The sequence below is a fragment of the Tetrao urogallus genome, assembly GCF_951394365.1.
Source record: "Tetrao urogallus genome assembly, chromosome: 5".
NCBI classification, from domain to species: domain Eukaryota; kingdom Metazoa; phylum Chordata; class Aves; order Galliformes; family Phasianidae; genus Tetrao; species Tetrao urogallus.
The window spans coordinates 17390683-17411705 of record NC_136818.1 but is presented as its reverse complement, the minus strand read 5'-3'; the positions used below and the strand labels follow the sequence as shown (position 1 = coordinate 17411705).

The following is a 21023-nucleotide window of genomic DNA, read 5'->3' as shown; positions in this document are numbered from 1 at the left end:
TAAAAACACAATTCTTCTGTATGAAACCGGATGTTGGAGCCCCAAATGCATGGAGGTGAAGCAGCTCACCAGAAGCCTGTTGGCTTCCCAGAGACACGGTCAAAAATCTGAATGCCTTTACCCCCAGGCTGCCCAGCAGTGGTGCCAAATGGTGAGAAGAAAGGTAGGGGTAGACCAGAGACAGCTGTTACCCCATGCCTCCTCTGTGCATGGGGTGGAGTTCTGTAGAATGTTCTGATAGAAACAAAGCCATATTTTTCTTACAGAAAAGGTGTTTGCTGTATTGATAGTAGCACTATATTTTATAAATTCTGTGAGATTAAACAAGCAGAAACAACTGCATGACTGGAGATGTACCTATGCCAATTGGCTTTTGAACTGGGGCATGGAGGTGAGTTAATCTTCACTTGGTATACAATGGAACCCAGAAAAGAACAGATTTACAGTAAAATTTTGCTTCTCTGACAGTGCTTTTGCTTTTACAAACAGCAGTGTGTTATCTCAAATGAAGGTGATAACATGGCTATTAAGTTGCAACATATGCGGTTATAAGGTTTTTATCATGCTTTGAAACATTTAGTCATCAACAAGATTCCTCCTTTTATGAAGCCCATTTTGTAGCATTCCATAAACAAGGTTCAACAGTCACAATTTCATTAGCATTATATTGTTGCCATAGTAATGCAGTACCAATTCAATTGATGGGCTTTTCATCCTGGGCTTATTATAGGACTGCTCTTCTTGTCAAAGATACATCTATATGGGTACATCAAACAGATCTTATTGTCTGAATATTAGCACAAATTGCATCATATGCTAATTTGGATAGCAACATATCACACTTTTGGCATCAGACCCAGAAATCATCAGACACGATAGAAGTCGCTAAACACCATACATGTCAAAGTCTCATCCCCAAACTGGGAAAATTACTTGCATTGTTTGCTGCAGTTTCTGAATTTGTTATCAAAAAAGCACTTGGCTCTGCTGTGACTGCTCTGCGATGCTGCTGGGACAGCATAGCTTTGCAGGTGGTAATAGCAATGGAAAAAAGTAGAATCGAGTGTTGAAGAATAAAACGTGATCTGAAGAGTACTTGGCCCTTGTTCTGGTCACATGATCTGCAGCATGCTTTGGGGAGGCACTGCCAAACGCAATGCCTTGGTTTCTCTGACTGTAAAATGGGAATAATGACCCCTCTCCCTCTGTGCAGAGCACATGGTGAATACCCAGTGACAAGTGATATCCTGTACTGCTAAACACTGTTATTAAGTGAAGGAGCAATATTTTTAACAGCTCCAGGAAAATACACAGCACAGATCTACAATTTAAGTAATGTCTCTAGAGAATCTGGACTCACCCAGTGAGACACGAAAGTGTTGGCAGAGCGAGCGTGTGGTGGAACATATGCGCTTATGGAGGAGAAGAAAGATATTCACCTCATTAAAAATCATGACCATTTGTAGGGTATTTTTTAAAATATGTGATGTTGTAGGCTACGGGGGAAGTTGCTGCAGCAATCAGACCAAGAAATGCAACAATAAAATTCAAGGCAGCAGGGTGACTTCTTATTGTATGTAGAAACATTTTGTACATTTTCACTGCTTTGTTGATGATTGTTTCCTATTTAGAAAGGAAATACCTTTTTTTCCCTCCCAACACACAATGTTCAGTCTATCATTTCTTAGCTTAATCATGTTGCGTCCTTTGCAGCAGCAAGTAGCATTCAGTATAATCAAAGATGTGTTCCACTTTATATGATAAATTCTGTCTGATTTACAAAGGCAGTATCTTCTCCAGCTGAGCAAGGAACGAGAGACCTTCACTTGTAGATAAAAACCACTTCAGAGGAAAGGCTTCTCCCCCATTAGGATCCTATTGTTCATACAGAAAATAAGCATTGTTACTTCTATTATCTATCCATTTACTCTTACAAAGATATACCCAGAGGATCCATTTACTTGTACCCAGATATACCCAACTGAGACTGGGACCTGCTTGTGCCAAGCACAGCAAAACCATATAGAGAGCCATGATCTCTGCTTCAAACAGTTTATAAGCTGAAGAGCCAGAAGAATGGCAAGAGCAGTGAGTAACAGACTCAGAGATGAAGGAGGTGGTTGTGGCAGAAGCAGAGTGGATCTCTAGCCTGGATGCCTGCCTCACAGGGGGAAGGAAATTCTTAGGATTCAGTCTCCATCTCATACGCGTAGTCACGCTCTACCCCCTAATTCCAACAGCTGCATCCGTACTGCTGAGCAGGGGCAGCCTGAGGCAAGGCTTGCAGCCAGACAGTGCAGCCCACCCATATTACCTATTAAACACCTTCAGGCTGGCTCCAGGGCAACCCTGTTAATCCTCCCAGGGACAAAGGCTCAGGCATACCCTATGTTTTCAAGCATGTTTCAGGGCATTGGGGTCAGGGTACCTGCCAGAGGAATATTAATGAGCTCCAACAACACATCCGAAGTAAGAGGGCTCAGGCTTCTTCTTGTGTGGTAGCTGCTTCCAAACCCAAGCCTGAACAGATGGAAGGTGGGGAGAGAGGAGTTTTCGGTCACAGTAGAAAAAAAAGCCTGCACGAGGATGGGAATGCTTTGATCAGGAACAAATATGATGTCTCATAGACGGAGGGTAGGAGCTTGGAATTATTCTGGTGCTCTGCCTCTCTCTTTCTTAAAAATCCTTGTGGTAAAATGGTTAAACTCTGGGGGAGAAGGCATTCATCTTCTAATGAGTAAATACTTCCTTTTTCTTTGTGGTGCCTGCTTACTTTAATGCTTCCAGAAAATCTCATTAGATTTCAGCTTTATTTATTTTTTTGTTAAGGAGTCTGAAGAGAGTTTATAATTTAACTTTTTAATAGAAACTTTGCACAGTACACTGGCATGGATTTGATCTCATAAGAATTCTGATCTCGTAGGAATTCTGATTTGTAGTAAAATTCAGTAGCCATAGGTCTGTTGTTGTATTAATACAAAAGCTGGCAGCTTTACAGTAGCAATTTTACAGTAAACGTATATTCTTATAGTGGTTTTGCTTAGTGCATTTGATAATGGTGAAGACAAAGATTTAGCATGCAGAAGTGATACCCTTATGATGGTATTGTCCGCTGTAAACTGAGAAGGACATTTGCTTATTTTAAAGTGTTTATCTTAGATGACTTAAAAAACACATTTTACTACTGAGTCAAATATGGAAATTAATTTTCTATCATCAGTTCACTCCTGATGACTCTATGTAAAACTTGATATAAAAAAGGTAAGAGAACAGTGAAAGTGACAGACCCCTTGCCTGAGACATTAAGGGATATTTGACAATCAGAATTGGATGACACCACTCCATTAGCATGGTGTACATATTGTCATGCTCAGTGCAGACAGCTAAGAGAGTCCTGGAAGGCTGTGCTTACTGGCAGAAAGCCATGAAATGCAGGTACTGACAGGCCCAAACTGCCTATCTGGCACCTGCTCTCCTTCCTCTTCCCACAATTGGGCTTTGGATGCTCTGGGAGCATCCATTTTGGACATTCTGGGAGCCGACCTCCTGGTCATTATGGGTTGGGACAAAGCACAGGACCTTTGGAATAGGATGGACAGTGTGGTTGAGCCAAGTTAAGCCAGAGTCATAACAGGACAGAGTCATGCCCTGCAGGGATGGTCCTGGCTGATGGAGGCTTCAACCTATCTTGTTATTACAATCTTGTGGTGCTGTTCCCTGGACCAACTTTTGTCACACCAAGCCACCCTGGCAAAGTCAGGGCTCTGCACAGCCAGCCTAGAGCCAGCATAGGTCCATCAGGCCCCTAGCAGTGCATCTGTGCTTTTCACACCAGCTGCTCCTGAGCCCCTCTGCAGAATCCCATGAGTTTGCTGCTCTGGACCCCTCCTGCAAGTGAGGTCCCTCAGAGCACAAATCAACCACGCACACAGGCCACCTGCTGACTGTCTTCAGCTGGCACTGCTGGGCCCAATCTTCACAGGCAGAGCCAAAAGTACAGACAAGAAATAGCTCTCTTTGTGCCACTGCTTGTTTTGTCATTATTCTCTTCACTTTACATTTCCAGCATTTTTCCTTTCTGCACAAACTAATAGGAGGAAATAGTGTTTCCCATTCTACTAATGTAATACAAGCAATTCATTTTAATTTTTGTTGGGAGCGTTGAAATACCAAGTGACAGTTACCGAGATTTGTTGCACCTCTGAAACACTATAAAAAATTATCTGAATGATTCCCTGCTTGCGCTGGCTTAGATGTTCCTAGGGAGAGGCACACGCACAAAGGGCAGGAGGGCACGCGCAAAGGATGGGAGCTGTTGGTGGATGCATGACAGCAAATCTGCTTTTGATCTCTTCCTGTGATTTTCTAGGTGAGCCCCAGACCTGCCTGTGATCGGCAATCTCTGACTTCGGCCACGCTGCGCAGATGGAGCAACATCCTGTGTGCCCGACCGCTGCATGGAGCTGCCCATGAGCTGGCACCCTGACCAGCAGAGATGCTGCCAGTGCCAGCTTCACCCCACTCACTGCTGCCTGCCCACCTGCCTTCTTTCCCCAAGCCACGGCCCACACACCACCAACACCACCATCTCCGTCGCTACCCACAGCACAAATGCAATGTGGAACAGCGAGTGTGGCTTGGGCAGGCTGAGCTTGTTAAAAGTGTGGTTAAATAAATAGTAGGACTGTAATACTGGGAGGCTGATTGGGATCACAAGATATCAGTGTCGTATCCTGTGGCTTTTATGTAGGGAGATGTAGATTTTAGCCATCACCATCTGGCTATCCAACAGATAACAACCAGAGGAAATGGACTTGCAAATCTTCAGTTGTGAATAACTGATATATTGTTGCCAGTAATTTGAGAACTGCCAGAAGGAAAAGGTTTTTTTTGGATATGATCAGACTTTTAATACGTGTCAGCTTTTGACTATGTATAAATTAAAGAAACTCCCTAATTTTCCACCATACATTTTAAACCGTGTGTCCAGAGAACTCAGATCCTGTAGAACCCAGATGTGGATATATTATTAGCTCCAAATTCAGGCAAGTAAATAAAGTAGCAGATGTATAACTCAACTGGTGTATCTGCACAGTACAGATCGGCCACCACAGTATCTAGGTGTGGGTTAAATGCTATGAGAAAAGAACAAGAAATAAGCAAAAAATACAGTATTGTAGAATGTGCATGTTATTAACTTCTAGAAAATCTCAACAGCTGGAATTTTAGAATGTGATATTTGGAAAAATATAAAGAGAGAAACACATTAAGTGTGTTTTACTCCAGAGAAAAAATGCAATAGGCATATAGATCAAATTACAATACTTAGTACTTCTAGGACAAATTCCAGTTGAGGATCATGAAGTAATTGGAAAATATTAATGATCTAGCCTTGCAGCTAGATTTCAGGTAGATAATAATGATAATTATTGCTACAAATATATATCATCATTCTTGCTCTGAAATGAAAATTGAGGCATAGAGGTTTTATGTATTTGTCCAAAGTCTGTTTTACTGCTGTAACCATCCTTCTACAGAATTACAGTGTATTAAGTGTGCCCTTTTCCAAATATTGTATGTGACATACTATTCAGTTCATGAATTCTAAAAACCAAGCAGCTGAGCTTCCTTATGAAGCAGTGCCTGTGAACATCTCCATTTGCATTTGAATCCTCAAGCAGTGACAATCCTGCTTAAAAAAAAAAAAAGAAAGAAAGAAAAAAAAAGGGAATGATGAAAATCAGAACAAAATCTGTCAAGGGCCCATCTGTGACTGCATATCAGAATATCACTAAGATGCTCTGAGGAACAAAGTTGTCTCCAAGTCTAACACATAGTGCTTTCTTGTCTATGGAAATAATTCAAGATGGGTGAAATGAGGGCAAATAACATGAAAAACTGTTTCCCTACTGAACAGTGCTGGAAAGCAGCATCTCTGTTTCATGGATAATCTTGTTTGTGATACATGTACCAATGATTAGACAGTAAAGGCTTTACATGACAGAATACTCAGCATGTTCACATCTGCTTTAGATAAGCATGCATAGCTGTTGCTTCCAGTGAAGCGTCAGGGAGCCAGGGGTCTTTGGCCCTGGCAGGTGAGAACTTAGGTTAGGTACGTTTGTGGCAAGCTTTCATAGCCTGCTACCTGAAGCAGCATGAAAACAAAAGGATATACTCCACCCTGGCCTTAACAATACTCTTGAAATCTCATTTATTTCCTTCTGAATAGGAACACATAAAGTTAGGTAAACTGTTTGTAAGCTCTTCAGGATCTGAATTCCTGCAAGCCTTAGTCATAGCTCTTTGCTCTCAGATATGCAATATTTGGAACTGATTACTGGAAATAGGAGAAACATGGCGTTAGTGTTGTTCTAATACACTGTATTTTTTTCTTTCAATTTCTTAGAGTATGCAAATATTTAGTTAACTGGTCCTCATGGTTTCTTTTTATTGAGTTGCTTTCACTATGGCAAATAAATATTCATAAAGAAATGTGGACAATAAATCATTTCCAATAGTTCAAACCATTTTTTTCTAGACTGCATATATATTCAGCTGTGACTTGCCTTTAATATTTAATTCAAAAGACAGAACAGACTTGTAGAAGGACAGAAGAGCTAATGTGTCAAGCAATAATTAAAACAGGGGGTATGATTAAAACCATTTTGATCTACATTGTGCTCTGTCAAACTCATAATCTCCCATGTTTGCTTAGATGATTTTCCATTGGCTTTATTTGGAACCCAAAATAAACATCCGTTTGAAGATACTGCACAGAATAAAAGATTTCAACCCTAAGCTTTTGGGACCTGGAGCCCTTCCCTGCTCTAGGCTTTGGGTATATCTTCTCTATCATCCTCACAAGACAAATCTCAGGCAGGCATCCTGAGATGGTCATCCCTCAATTTAATATTGTAACTTCTCTGGGAAGTAGGTCCATATACATAGCACGATACGTCTAAAGGACAATCCAGTGTAACCTGTTTCACCATTTAGACTGAAGCTAAGAGCTCCAAAAGAAATGTAAGCTAAAGATATAGGGAGTTTATACATTTGGGGACTGTGGCTCAAATTCAAATAAGAGTGATATTTCTTGCTTCATTATGTGTTTTGACCACCAAAATACACCTTGTATTTGTCCCAAATTCACTATCCTTTCTGATTTGTTGCTGATTTTGGGCCATAACTCAATAAAGCACTTACGTACAGACTTAAAGAAATTGATTTAAGAAAACACTACTCTTTGTGTTTAATCCTGGGCAGACATTCATCTTTGAAATCAATGGGACTTATGAACAGCCCTGACCTTGGGGTCTAAATGGTTGCTGAATCAGTGCATTGACAGAAACATACTGGAAAAGATAATATCCATGTCTAATCAGAATTATAGTCTCTACTTTCATGGGAAATTACCCATAGATAACACATTATTCTGCTCAAGAAATCCATTTTATAGTAGTTATTAGAAAACCTTAACACATTTTCTGATTATGCCAAAGATACTAGGTGAACAGCGTCTTTCTTGATAGTGTATCTGAACTATACTTCAGATGAAAAAATAAATTACAGAGAAAGTGTTGGCATAAGAGGGCCCTTTCTAATTATTTACTGAGTCTTTCCCAGTTGCCTGCTGTGTGCCAGACTTTTGGGAGACATGTGGACAGAAGGCAAAGCAGAGCGGTTCTGAAGTCCCATGGACTCAGTCAAAGACAAAAGCACATGAAATACTGTGTTATGCAGTATCACATAAACAAAGCTCTCTCCTAAGAATTGCATTTACAAGGGATGCCTGCCCAGCCTACATATAGAATTCTGAGTGAACATATTTTTATTACAGCGAGAGAACAGTAAGAGTAGAAAGTGCATGTTTCTGGTATCACAGCATACATGTTGCACTATGTAAGTGCAACTCTGGCTGAATCCACATGGTTAAAAAAAAGAAGTAAGTAAAATAGTTGATATTATGTTGCATGTAATAAAAATCTTCTTGCCATTCCTAAAAATGTTTTATACAAGTAATTTTTATTATAACAAGAAGCTAGCAAACAGGATCTCTTAGATGCTGCTTATAGATCTGAAACACAGGCTTAAGAGAGGAAATGAATTATAATGGGTCCTGTTATGTAATCTAATTCAATAAATGATGAGCACAAAGACCTTGAGAAGACATGGAAAACATCAGTGAGTTCTACCTCTCTGTGCAACCCTAGACAGATACCATGATCCACATTAATCCTCTGTTTCTAGGACAGAGTTTAGGAGCAATACATAAAAGCAGCTGTACAATGTTCACGGGATTCATACTGGTGGAGACTCACTACTCTTACTTTACAGCTGATGAGTCAGGAGTATGCAGCTGCTGCATTGCATGCTCATTGCACACAAGCTCTCTGTACTGCCTGCAAGCCTTTGACTCAACATTCCATTGATCAAAGGGCAGAATGTAGTAGGAAAGCACAGAAGGGCAGGATTTGTCTTTCTGTATAATTCTCAAGTTACCAAAAAAAAAAAAAAAAAAAAAAAGAAAACAACGTCAAAGCTTCTACCCCTTTTCTCTCATATCATTTACTTTACCCTAGGAGTAGATGAGGTTAGAGAAAATCTGTATTCTAAACCAGGTGATGCTTCTGATTGTCTTCCCACATATGGTCATGAATTGGAACTAACACCTGTTCTCAATGAAATCAGTAAGAGCCTAGCAGGACCAAAAAGCTTATATAGCTCAAGGGGAGGAAGAATAGTTCTTTATTGGCTCAAGGGCTTTTTCCACCATGAAGGCTAGCTAGAAGAAGTAATAAAGGTATACCATTGTGTTAGGCCCTTCTTCATCAGTTCTCCAGTTTCTGCTAGACTCTTACTGACTTGGAGCAGGCACTAATTTAGAGGTAAGTTTTACAACTGAATTAGAATCTGGGGTTTTAAATTTTCAGCTTTTGTGATGTGTTTGATGGTAACATTGTAGTCATATTTCTATATGACTACATATAGATATATTTAGTTATTTTGTCTGTTTATTAATTATCTCTAAATAATATATGCGTGATATATTACTATTATGTATTACTTATTATAATATTATGTATTACTTATATGTATATAAGTGTATATATATATACTTATATGTATATATGTAACTTATATAACATTTATTTGTATAACTTAAAGTCATAGGGAAAAGTAATGAAAAACCTTATCCTCCTCAATTCAGTAGTATTTGCACTGTTGTGATTTTTGAGGATCTAGAAGGAAGTGACCTGCTTTGTTGTGAACCAAGTGCTTTTCTTATGTGCATGAACGTTTGTCACTTCTGTTGTACAACTTACGAGGATCACTGTCCATATCTGAAAGTCTTCCTCTTGGTTTTATTTTCTGTTTTTGCATTCTAATGTTAGACCAACTTCTTAATAAGTGTTGATTTGCATCAGTTTTAGCAGAGCCTGGCTGAAGTTTAACTGAGGTGCTGGCTGTTTAAATTTACACCTGAATTGCTTTAGGTTTTATCATTGTTATTATTTTTTTTTTTACTAAAAAAGATTAGTTCACTGTTCTCTGAGTATCTGTTAAGAAGAAATGTGCTGAACTGCCCTGATCACAAGGAATGCGGGCATACAGATGCTCAGTGTTCATGTTTTTAATAACAGTTTAACACATACATACTGCTGTAGCTCCCCATGGAGCAGAGAAAAAAAAAAAAAAAGATATGTTACATCAGTTTAACAACACAGCCTGCTATAGTGCTTAAGGTAATATGAGGTGAAATGCAGTGCAGAGTATCTTGGTATGGGAAAAAATACTTCCTATGCCTGTAAGGTTGGGGAAGAGTATTTTCCTTCTACTAAAAGCTTTCCTTTTTCTCTGTAATTACCTGGAATCAATGAAGACACATAAGATGAACTGGGTGGAAAAGACTTCTCTTTGTTCTGCAATGCACTGTGATTGATTTCATTATACTTGAAACATCTTTATCAGAAGGATGTCTGGCCATGACATGCCTTCTCTTCTCCAGTGTCCCGAACCTTCTCCAAGCAGATGTAGATCATTCCCTAAGACAGAAGGTGACTCTTCTCCTTCACTACTTAGGATTTATTTCAATTTAGGAGTTGTCTTTGTGTCCTGTAGGCTGACTAATTACTAAAATAAACATTACAGCAGCAGCCTTAGTATGCTTGAAAAATAAGAAAAGTAGATTGACTTTATGTCCTAATGTAAGTGATTTACTACAGGAGAATAAGAAAATTTGAAGCTGCTAATGCTGTGACAGTTGGAAGAGAAGAAGCTGTATGTGGTATGGAAAGATCAAGTGAGAGGAGATCTTAAAGAATAAGAGAGAGAATGGAAACAGCTGTGAGAAACAACAAAAGAAGAGCAAGTGTATCAAAGGCAGAAGCTTATGCCAAAGAGGCACATGCAGTGCCAGAGTTATTTCAGTGACAAAGCAGAAAAGGTTTGATTAACTTTCAGAGATAGTAAAGATGATCAGAAGAAAAGGAGGTGTAACAGACTGTAGAAAAAAGTTAGGAAAGAGTAAGGAAAAGCATAAGTTCTGTTATTTGTATATACTTCCATGTTTCTGCAAAACATTCTACGGCTCTGTTAATGCAGAGATACAAAAAGCACAAATAGATGTAACAGTTGAGGCACAGTCTCAACTACTGACTGAACACCTGGGGAAATGACCTGGTCAGCTCTGGGAGCACAGGTGAAGGCAATTCCCCTGTGTAACCAGAAAGGGTGGAGCCTGGCTGCACCTCTCTTAGACCTCATTTAAGGGCTGACTGCCATTGGGGAAGGATCTCTTTCTGGAAATCCCTCCTTGGTAAAGCATTCCTCTGTGAACCTAGAATCTTCTGATACAGGTGAGTGATCTTCCTTTCCTTTATAGCACCATTCTATTGTGCTGGTCCTACTGTCATCACACCGTTGTTGTAATGCCTTTCCCATTATATTGATCTGTCCAGTTGCTATGCAGCTTAATATTACTGTTGTCTTGAGGCTCAGTTGTTTGATTCAGTGCTCTTAATGTGTGCTATAAGTAATTTAGAAAGCATAAAAGGGAGGAAAACTTGTGTAGTCTGTATATTGATAATGTCTGATAGCTATATTGTAGAAATTTCATGAGCAATTTAAGAACAAAATTGATATGATATTAAAACTTGGGGCTTACAGCCAATAAGGTTCATATTTTGACTACTTTTCTTCACTTGTACCTCCTCTTCTGTCACTTCAAAGGTACAGCAAAGGGCAATAAGTTACCTTCTGGGGCAATTTTACTTGTGTTTTGAGGCCTGCAGGGCCAGGGTGGAATAGCAATAATCACTCTCATCAGCAAGTTCTCAAACTGTTGTGGAGTAGTACAGCTGAGCCCTAACAGAGAGATGAATCTGTAGCTAGACAATCCTGTAAAATAACATGCAAATAGTCCAGTTTACCTTTTAAGTTCTCAGAAGTTAATTGAGAAAGACGCTAATCAATATTTTATGTGATTTTTAACCTGATGCACCAAGCAGCCTGCCTTTGAGAATCTTTCTGATTAAGGTCTACGGTCTTCCCAGGACTCAATGGTATTTTGATGAATAACATTTCTAGTGCTCAAATTTTCTAGCCAATTATCATCAAACACCTAGAAAGACTTTCTGTGGTGCTAGATATGCTTTGAAAGTAAAATAAAATGCTCTCAACCATGGGCAGGAGGAAATTACAACTTCATTGGTATACATGCTGTCAAATCTTGAACGGCTGGTTCCTTATATAATTTTGGTGGGAAAATATTTCATAGTTGATAGATAGCAAAAATAATATAACCGATTATATCTGAAAATAAATGAAGCTGCAGAAATCACAGAATTTTAGGGGTTGGAAGGGACCTCTAGAGACCACTGACTCCAACCCCACTGCCAAAGCAGGTGACACATTAATTTGGAAACTATATTCTCCAGTTAAATATGGTTTGAATTAAGGATTTTTGTATTTTGTTCCAAAGTGCTCTGTTTCATGTTTAAAAGTAAAAAAGACCTTCAATAAAGCTTAATAAAAGTATGTAGAACTTACAGCACTTGTTAACTCAAGTATATTTCTATTCCAGGAATACTTCAAGGTTACACTTAAGACTGGTAGACTAGAAATGTTTGACTCTTGATTTTGTTCTGTGGAAAAAGTAAGAGATGGAGGTGCAGACTTGAACAAAAATTTTACTGGAGGAAACAAAGCCAGCTATGTTTCTCTGCATGACTCTACATCCCCTCCAATGCATCCTGCTGTTTTTAAGGCTTGTCTCTTTCAGGATTACAACCTACATCTGTAGTGAGAAGCACTTGCTCAGTGTCCCAATACTCAAGCAGCATAAAATCAGATCTAACAGATTCTGTTACTGTGGCTTAAATGGTGGGCCCTGACTCATTTTTTTAAAATGGCCAAAATGTACTTGCAAGTCGTATAACCCAAAAACAGAGCTGACAGTTGAGTATATGATGGGAGAATAACAAACAGATGGGCTAGTCAGTCTGTTACAACATGGTTCAACTGCAGGTCTGGCTGTGTGCGGGGGGGGGGGGGGGGAACTCCTTAGTCAATCTTAATTGCCATAGTTCAATTGAGTTTGGTGTTTACAGTAACTTTATTTATATGCTACTGATTAATTTCTTCTGTAATGGAGGGGAAAAAACACCTTTTAGATCCTGTGATATTATGATCCTTTCAGGTTTATAGTGAGTATACCCCCTGTCAGAAATACACATTCTCTCTGCAAGTGTGAAATGACAAGTATGCATATGTATACAATCTAATTGTCAGTATTTGATAAGCTTAAAAAAATGTTTTTGCTATAGAAGCTATCAGTGTAGGTGTTGAGGCATGTAGGAGGGATCCTTCAAGTTTTTTGAATGTTTGAAGCAGGAATTTGTTGTGTGGGCTTACAGGACTTTATCTGCCTCTCTCTCTCCATGAGTCCAGCTGGGTGAAAACAGACATTGCAAGCCAGCTGTTGTGGTTGTAGACTAGTCAGATGAAGGCATTTCTGCAGGAAGGCGAATGCAACTTAGACAAAATCTGTCACAGTAGGAGTCTGTTATGCAGTTTGAGTAACATCTTGGATGTGCAGAGTGGTAACTAGTACGAAGTTGGAGAAGATGTACTGTGCATAATAAAAAAAAACACAACCAAATGTGTACTAATTCTCAAACGCTTTATCGCAGTGCTCTTTTGTGTAAGAAGTTGACAGATCCACAAGAACTATGATACATATTTTTAAAAATCTTACTGCGTGCTTATCTCAATAAAATTGTTTTGTAGGGTACATTTTTTTTTTTTCCCCATTATAGATGTTTTGTGATATGAGTCTTCAAATAATGTATGTGGTAACAAGAAAATAGTCTTCAAAGATAGATGATGAGGAATTAAGACAAATGTCTTCAATGTATGCTTTTCTACAAAAGCTGTCATAAGGTTGAGTGGCTTTATGGGCGTTAACCATAGGTACAGAAGAATAGAAATGTAGAACTGGTTTTAGAAGAAACAAAAATAAAAGCAACACTTACATTTTTCAACATGAATAAAGTTCACAATTTTGGGTATAAGACTAGATAATCTCCTCTTCATTTTGTGAGAGCATTTATACTTTGTCTTCTACTGCAGTTTTTTTTTCCAGTGGAATGTTCTGCACTGATGGATAATGTTTATTTTAAGGGATTAATTTTCAGAAGGAAACTGGTTTAACTCAAAGGTTTTTTGATCAAATTGACTCTACTTGATCTGATGTAGTGATCTTATGTGACCTTGGTTAAATTACAGAGAAAGATGATGTGGGCTGTTCATCCTATTGACAATTTCTATCTTAGGATAGGGTGCAAGTGAATTAATGTCTTCCCATATTTTTCAGAGACCTTGAGTAGGAATTAATTTCTTATATTCATTTCAACCTTGCCAAGAAGGCAATAACTATTGCTGATTGTGAAGCTAGCTATTTCTGAAGTGGTGAAATAGTCTTCTGGAATTTGCTCATAACAGTTCAAGACAAACAACCAGCTTGCCATCAGCCTAAAAGTTTAGCAAGGACATAAAGATACACTCAGAGGATGTTCATATTATCTGAACATCAGTTCTCCAGTCAACTACTAAGGCTGTGTCTAGTCTCTATCCATCAGCTTAGACAAGTGGGAGCTATGCCACATGCATGACTAATAAGTGAAATTCAGGGGGCCTGAGTAGTTAATGGGTACAGTAAGATGAGAAGAACAATTTCCTTGAGCTCTCCAATGGGGAATTTAGTCAAGTTTTTACCCTTTCTGCCCTACCTTCTTGAATCCACTGAGCAGAAAGAATGATAGCCTAAGATGAAAAATCAAGTTAGAATGTGTAACTATGAACAACAAATAATAATAATTATTATGCATACATTATTTCTGCTTTTCTCTACCTTGGTGGAAGGACAGATCTAGAATTATTTGAGTGCTTGTTAAGTAGGTATTCATTGTTTCATTCCAGCTCCTAAGAAAAGAATATCCATAGTATAAGTATATATATCTGCACATATATACGCATGTGCAAATATTTTAAATTTCCTAGTAAAGCTTGCCTCTTCCTATTTTAATGAGAGTTAAATGTGCACATCACTGTAACCTTATGCTTTTTGTGCATCTTGCCATTTTTAGTGGGTCAGATTAAAAAGTTGTAAGCATTAATAAAATATGGTTCTTACATGTCTGAAAACACTTTTTTGCTTAGTTATCAATTAGTATTTAATCTTCTATTTAGAAAATGCTTTTCAGCTGTTTAAATCTCTCCAAAGAAGCAGTACAAGCTTTTCAGTGTCTAAGGCCTGTGACTTCTAAAGTCACAGGCAGTGTAAACCAATTGTTTGCAAAGAATTGAAAGTCTCTATGGGAAGTAACTTGTGGGCATGCAAAGAGCTCTTTGAATATGTGGAGTCCTCAGTATTTATGTACAGCTCTAGTGGAGGAAGAAAGCTTTAATATTTTAATGGCAGTCCAGCATGCAGTTAAGTAATGTGGAGCAAATGTAATCTTTGTGTACAATAACTCTACATAGAAAGTTGTCTGCTAAGGTAACCCTAACATATGCTCTCACATAGTTAAACAATGTGTGACTTGTAAATTGTCATCTCTATGCAAGCAAGCAGTGTGTCCTCTGGGAATGCAATGCATTTATAGATGTGCTAGGAAGAAAGAAAATGTTCGTGTTAGGAAATTGGGCAATGTGGCAACTGTTGTGTTTACTGTTACAACTCTGATTTCTTTGGTAAATGAGCCTACCATGTTGACTTATCACAGGACTAGAACAGTCATGTTCAACCTCTGGATCTCGTGCAGCCTGGCACAGCTAAAGTTTTGGCCATCCCTACCTCTCACTATAAAGGTGCATCTCTTCCGTATGCAACTGTCACTCAGCACCAGCTGAACATTGATGTCCTACTAACCCTATATGGGCTGAAAGAAGGATGCTGTGCCAGCACAAGTTATGGCAAATAAATTCATGTATTTTCATGTATTGGCTAAACACAGTCCTGTGAACAGCAAAAAATATGCAGCTATGCTTTCTGTTTTTATGAAGAAATATGAGAACAGATTTTAAGATTGCAAAAAAAAAATCATTTTTTTAATATTTACAACTCTGTTTTCTATCAAAACATGAAAATGTGCAGGTCATATTTAAATAGTTGTGCATGCAAGAGCTTCTGACTTTGAAATGAGGGGCAGGGGTTGGCTGCATGCGACTTGTAGATTGGACATAACTGTGCTAAGTAATTCAAAGAGTCACTTCATACTTTGTCAGTGTCTCTGAAAAGAAACAGTTACAGGACTACTATTTAAAACAAAAATCTTCTGTTGATGCTCCTGCAATTGCTGAAAAAGGCAAATTCAGACAAGACGAGCAATTCAGTGAATAAATAAATCTCACTGCTTGCTTCCCTTTGAAACTGTAAGAATGGTAGTTGGATTTGCATGGCCCTAAGCTATGTTGTAAGTCACCATCTCTAGTGTTTACCTGAGTCTGTTGCCAGAACTTAGGCATGCAGTAGGACTTTCTCTAGTGGCTTTGCAGTCTGACTTCTTAGAAACTTAGAAACCTTCTCTACATGGGGGAGTGAGGGTAGAAAGGATGGTTGTCGCAGAGGCAAACCCACTGGAATTCATGAGGATTTCTGCATCTGGTGTGAACTCAGTATCATTTTGCTATACTTCCATAGCACAATGAACTGTTTCTGCACCAGGCAGAAACACTTGAAGGGCAGACCTGACCCTTGTCAGAAACTTGCACACAGGGAGAGGAGAAATGCAAATGACAGTGTACTGCATTGAGCCTTGATGCAAATGGTCTTATCCTCTGAAACAAGGCTTGTTTTATACTCCTCTTATTCCAGAGGAGTGTGTGACTGGGAAAGTGCTGGCCTTTGCTTTTACTCTCCAGGACTGAAAAAATTGGCACTGGAAGAGGATGTTTCAGTGTAAATTTAGTGCTTTCAAGTTTTAAGATCCTATGTTGGATATTTTTTTGTGCATGAAGGATAATCTGGTCTGATGTAACTGGGCAACTATTCAATTTCTCTAAAGTGATCTTCATTGTATATTTCCTGTAAAGTACCTTAGACCTGGGAAAGAGGGAGGTGAATGCTCCCAAGTCAGTCCCATCTTAACCTGAGAGTTGCAAGTGCTTTTGTCTAGGAGACCCTTCTGTTAGATGTATATATCTTCTAACTTGTAAATGTGGGAATTGCCTGACTCTTCTACCTAGACTAGGTCCAATGATATGGGAAGCACATTATGAGACTGAAAAGGATGAGGTGCATATGAAGGAAAGACTCTTGGACCAGTGCAAACCCAGAACATCAACTTAGCAGTTCTCAAGCTTAGTAATAAATACTGGAATTGTCTACAGGTGTCATCACTAGAGACTGGAAGAAAAAGAGACAGATTTCTGTCCCCTAAAATATCCTAAAGAAACATTTGGTGGCATTTAAATAGGAAAACATTATGTGATGCCAGATACAAGCTTTATTTTTTTTAATATTTCTTTGAATTGCTTGATAGTGATTATCAAAGATGTTTGTGGTGTGAAAATATGTGGGTTCCTCTTGCTTATTTTTTCCCAAGATAATCATGTTGAAACTTGTAGTCCTTGCTACATCTAAAAAAAATTATAAAGCAGTTTAGGGAAAGAAGCTTTTGTTTACAGTGGCACAGATGGCTGGAATAAATTAGTGGACTTGCTGAAGAACAGTTCATTTTAGTTTTAAATGCATTTGGACACTTATCAAAGCTCACATGGTGGCCATTTTGTTATTTATTCATCTTTTTGGGCTTTACCGTTCCATGCCTAAAGGCTATGCCTGAGTAATGGTCAGGGGTTCCCCCTAACAGAATTCATAATTACAACCCACACTTAGTGTGTTCATACTCCTGTACTGTGATGCATCCTATGTGACTCTGTGCGCTACTCCTTCTGAAAAACACTGCTCAATTGTAACAGGGCAGATTAGAAAGGCAAGATCATTGGTGAGGATGTTTTAATTTGAATATTTTTTGTCAACGTGTGAGTTAATAAGCCAGACTGAAAAGAAGAAAACTGAGAGTTACAAATCTGTGCACTCTCATAGATGCTGAAGAGTGCATAGGAGAGCAATGTGGGTCCAGTTCTGTCTGTCTTGAACCCTGTGAATTTGAAAGATGACTCCCTGCAGGTGAATAATCTGGGCTGAGAAATCAAAAGTTTAGAAGCTGGGAGGTGCTATCTATGAGACTGTAGCTGTCACTTCTTGTGTGCAATGAGGAGACTGATCCTACAGTAAAGATAGTGTGTAATTAAAGACAGTATAGCTGTCCCAAGCTACAACTGCACAGCAAATTATAGTCTGGAATATCCTGATTTCTGACACTTGAACTGATGTGAATTATGGGCAGTTTTTGAGGAAAAAGTGGGGAGTTGTTTGCATGAGATGTCAGTACACTAAGACCTCTAGGCTCACTAATATATCACTGCCAGAATTTGAATGCTGAACTTTCAGAGTTACAGCTTACCCTTTAAACTCACAGATTAACTGCTGCAGTGGCTGGAGGAGGAATAGTTTGTTTTAGATTGCAGGCTGTGTTCCTGGAACCATTCAGACTGGAAGGGCATGGCCTTGCTCTGCTGCTGCTCTGCCCTCCCAGCAAGCAGCTGTCCTTGCAACAGGCAGTGGCTGGAAGCTTTCATAGAAAGCTCACATGCAATTATTTCTTTGACATGTGAGTGAATTTTACCTGAAGAGCATGTGGAACAAAAGGTTAATGGCAATTTTTCAAAAGCCTATAACTCAACCAAGCCTCAATGGCATTTCATGCTGGCACTGAAAGTTTGGTTTTTAGCATACATGCTCTGTTTCTGCATTTGAAACCCTTCTGGGAGAGGAGGAGGGGAAACCAGAGGCTTGGAAATTCAGGAAAAATGTAGCTAAAAGTACATTAGGCTGTGTGGAACCTCTCAAAATTTCTTAATTTAGAAAAATGGGGACTTCAGAGTATGTGTATTCTGAGGGATGTTGCACATGCCTCCCTGTTTCTGGTCATTTATTTCCTGAAACAAAGTTCAGCTGTAGAGATGCTCAGTGCTGGTAAGAGCAGAATTGCTACAACTAAGAATCCATGTAAATGCTGTTACTATTCATTGGGTTTAGTGGGGCAATAGTCTTATGGGTACCTGGTCCTTGATGTGAAAGTAACCAGGGATTTGTAACCTGCTGAGAGAGAGAAAAAGGCTTTGACACCTTCCCCCAAAAGTGGGAGATCTTCGAAAAGCTGTTACCTGTGACAGCTCGGAACCTGGCAGGGTGCAGAACAGCTGAAGTCTGGCTGCTGCTTGGCTCTGCTAATACAACCTGTATTTAGAACAATTGGATTAGAATGTGAGCTGCAGGCAGCTGGATGCTAAGCAATGCATTTCACTTATATGGAAAATATCCCTTGTGGAAATGACTTGTGGGCCTAATGCACTCTTCCATCCAATGTGTATCTGTGGGTCAGGAGCACACCCACACTGACTATCCAGCAAAGCCAGTGTTAATGAAAGGTTACAGATGGATGCTAGCAATGCAGGGGCACTGTTCCTAGTTCTCCTGTCAACACTTCAGTTGGTTGGCATGGACAATTGTTCACAGGTGCTGTTATGTGTTATGCTGAGAAGGACTGGGGAAAGTCAGCTCTTGCTCAGAACTCAGGGCCACAGCCTTATTTCTCCACATTTTATATGGTAAGCTCTCTCCACTGGGCATCTCAAAAGTGCTCATTTGTGAAGGTAGGTGTAATGTTATTGTAACTACAGTTATGATTTTTTTTTTTGTGCTCTCTAAGAGGCACTCTCAGGATATGTGAAAGGAAGAAAATCAAAGTACCCAAAGGCCCCAGTGATGCTACTTGCACCTCTTCAGCAAGTAAGAGTTTAAATTTTAAAAATATTGATAAAGCTATAATAACAAAAAGTAGGGTCAAAAGTTAACTGGATAATATGAGTGCTGTAAAACATGTTGAGAGCTGGATCTGAGATTCTCAAGGAGAATGTATGTGGTAAACTTCTTGGCACACAAATAGGAAAATCAAAGATTGAGTATGTACTGAAGTCCTCTGTCCTTGTGAAGCTGAAAAAACTGCTCTGAAGTGCTTTGAGATCACAGGTGTGGTGCCTGGATGTACTGTCTGGAAACAGATGTGATCAGCTGTTCAGCATTTTTTTAATGCTGAATACTTCTGGTGCTGTAAGGTAGCAGGGAAGACAAACCCCTTTGCATACAGTGTTACAGTGGGAATGTATTTTTCAGTGGTACTGTAAATATTGTCTTCGAGGTGTCAAACCACCAAACTATTGGAGAGAAGAGAATGTTTCAGAGTGCACAGGTGCAGCACCTGGCTACCCTGAGGCACCCCTTGGGCACGGCTGCTGCTGCTGCGGGCCGGAGCTGTTCCCGAGGGCGCAGGGAAGGTTTAGTCTTCGCTGAGGAGGGGAAGGCTCGTCTTCGGCCGTCTCAAGCGCTGCTGGCTGCGACGTTCTCATGGAGGTGAGACAGCAGGCCCTCGACAGGCCCTGCCGGTGGCAATTCGCTGCTGCCCGGGGAGCCAGACGCGAAGGACGAGGGCAAAGGCGGACGGGCCGCGCGTGCCAGCTGAACCCGGGGCGCTGCCGCGTGCATGACGGCGGTGCGCGCAGCTCCGGCGGGGGCGGGCCGGGCCGGGCCGCTCCTCCCTCCGCGGCCTCGAGGTGAACCCGCTCGCGGGGGCCGCCCCGGCCCCTGCCCTCAGGGCGCCCCGTGAGGCGCGCGGCGCTGCGGGGAGGCCGCCCGCCCACTGGGGCGTTGCAGCCCGGGCTGCCGGCTCCGCCTCCTCCCCCGTTCCGCTCCACTCCGGAGCTGCGGGGAGCCGGGGGAAGGCGGTGGCGGTGCGGACAGCATGGCTCGGGTGCTGAGCCGGGACCCGGTGGACATTGAGGTACCCACTCGCCCTGCCGGGGCGGGCGGCTGTGGCTGGCGGGGAGGGGGCTCCGCCCGGCCGGGAGCGCCCGGCGAAGTTTGGCTGCGGGGGGCAGAGTCTCGCCGCCGTTGCGAGCTCCGTGCTTCCGCGGCTCCACTCGTCGTGCTGACCCGGGGCAGCTCCCGGCTCCGCAGCCCCCGTCGGGGCGGCTCTGGTTCTGCGCGGCGGCGCCGCTCCGTTTTGCGAGAGGCGTCCAGGCTCGGCCCGATGTACGGGGCGGCTGCGAGCCGATGGGTGTGTGGGGGCGGTGCCTCCCTCCTCCCAGCCCGACACTTCCCGCAGCCCCGTTCTCCAGGGTCGGGCCCGCGTCCCCGGGAGGAGGTCAGGTGCTCTGGTGCGGCGCAGCGTGGCTGAGCGGCGCGGGGGGGCCGCTGCACTGCCCGCGGGTCTCTGCCCTCGGGTGCCCTTCTGCGGGCCAGGCTGAGCGCGTGGCACAGCGGGACCGCAGCGGCATCCTTGGTCTGAGACCGCGGCCCTGAAGTTGTGTGCGAGTTTGCCGAGAGTCAGCCTGCA

The 21023-nt window shown here is 41.1% G+C and overlaps 1 protein-coding gene across 1 annotated transcript in view; it reads left to right on the top strand.

Annotated features, from left to right (window-relative positions):
• Window positions 1–20429: 20429 nt before the first annotated feature.
• DPYD (dihydropyrimidine dehydrogenase) overlaps window positions 20430–21023 on the top strand; it is a gene marked incomplete at both ends in the record, with an annotated part of 315748 nt that continues 315154 nt past the window's right edge. Inside the window, one exon of the mRNA XM_079535506.1 lies at window positions 20430–20468. Within this exon, the coding sequence (XP_079391632.1) occupies window positions 20430–20468 (39 nt within the window). The remainder of the gene's footprint in view (window positions 20469–21023) is intronic.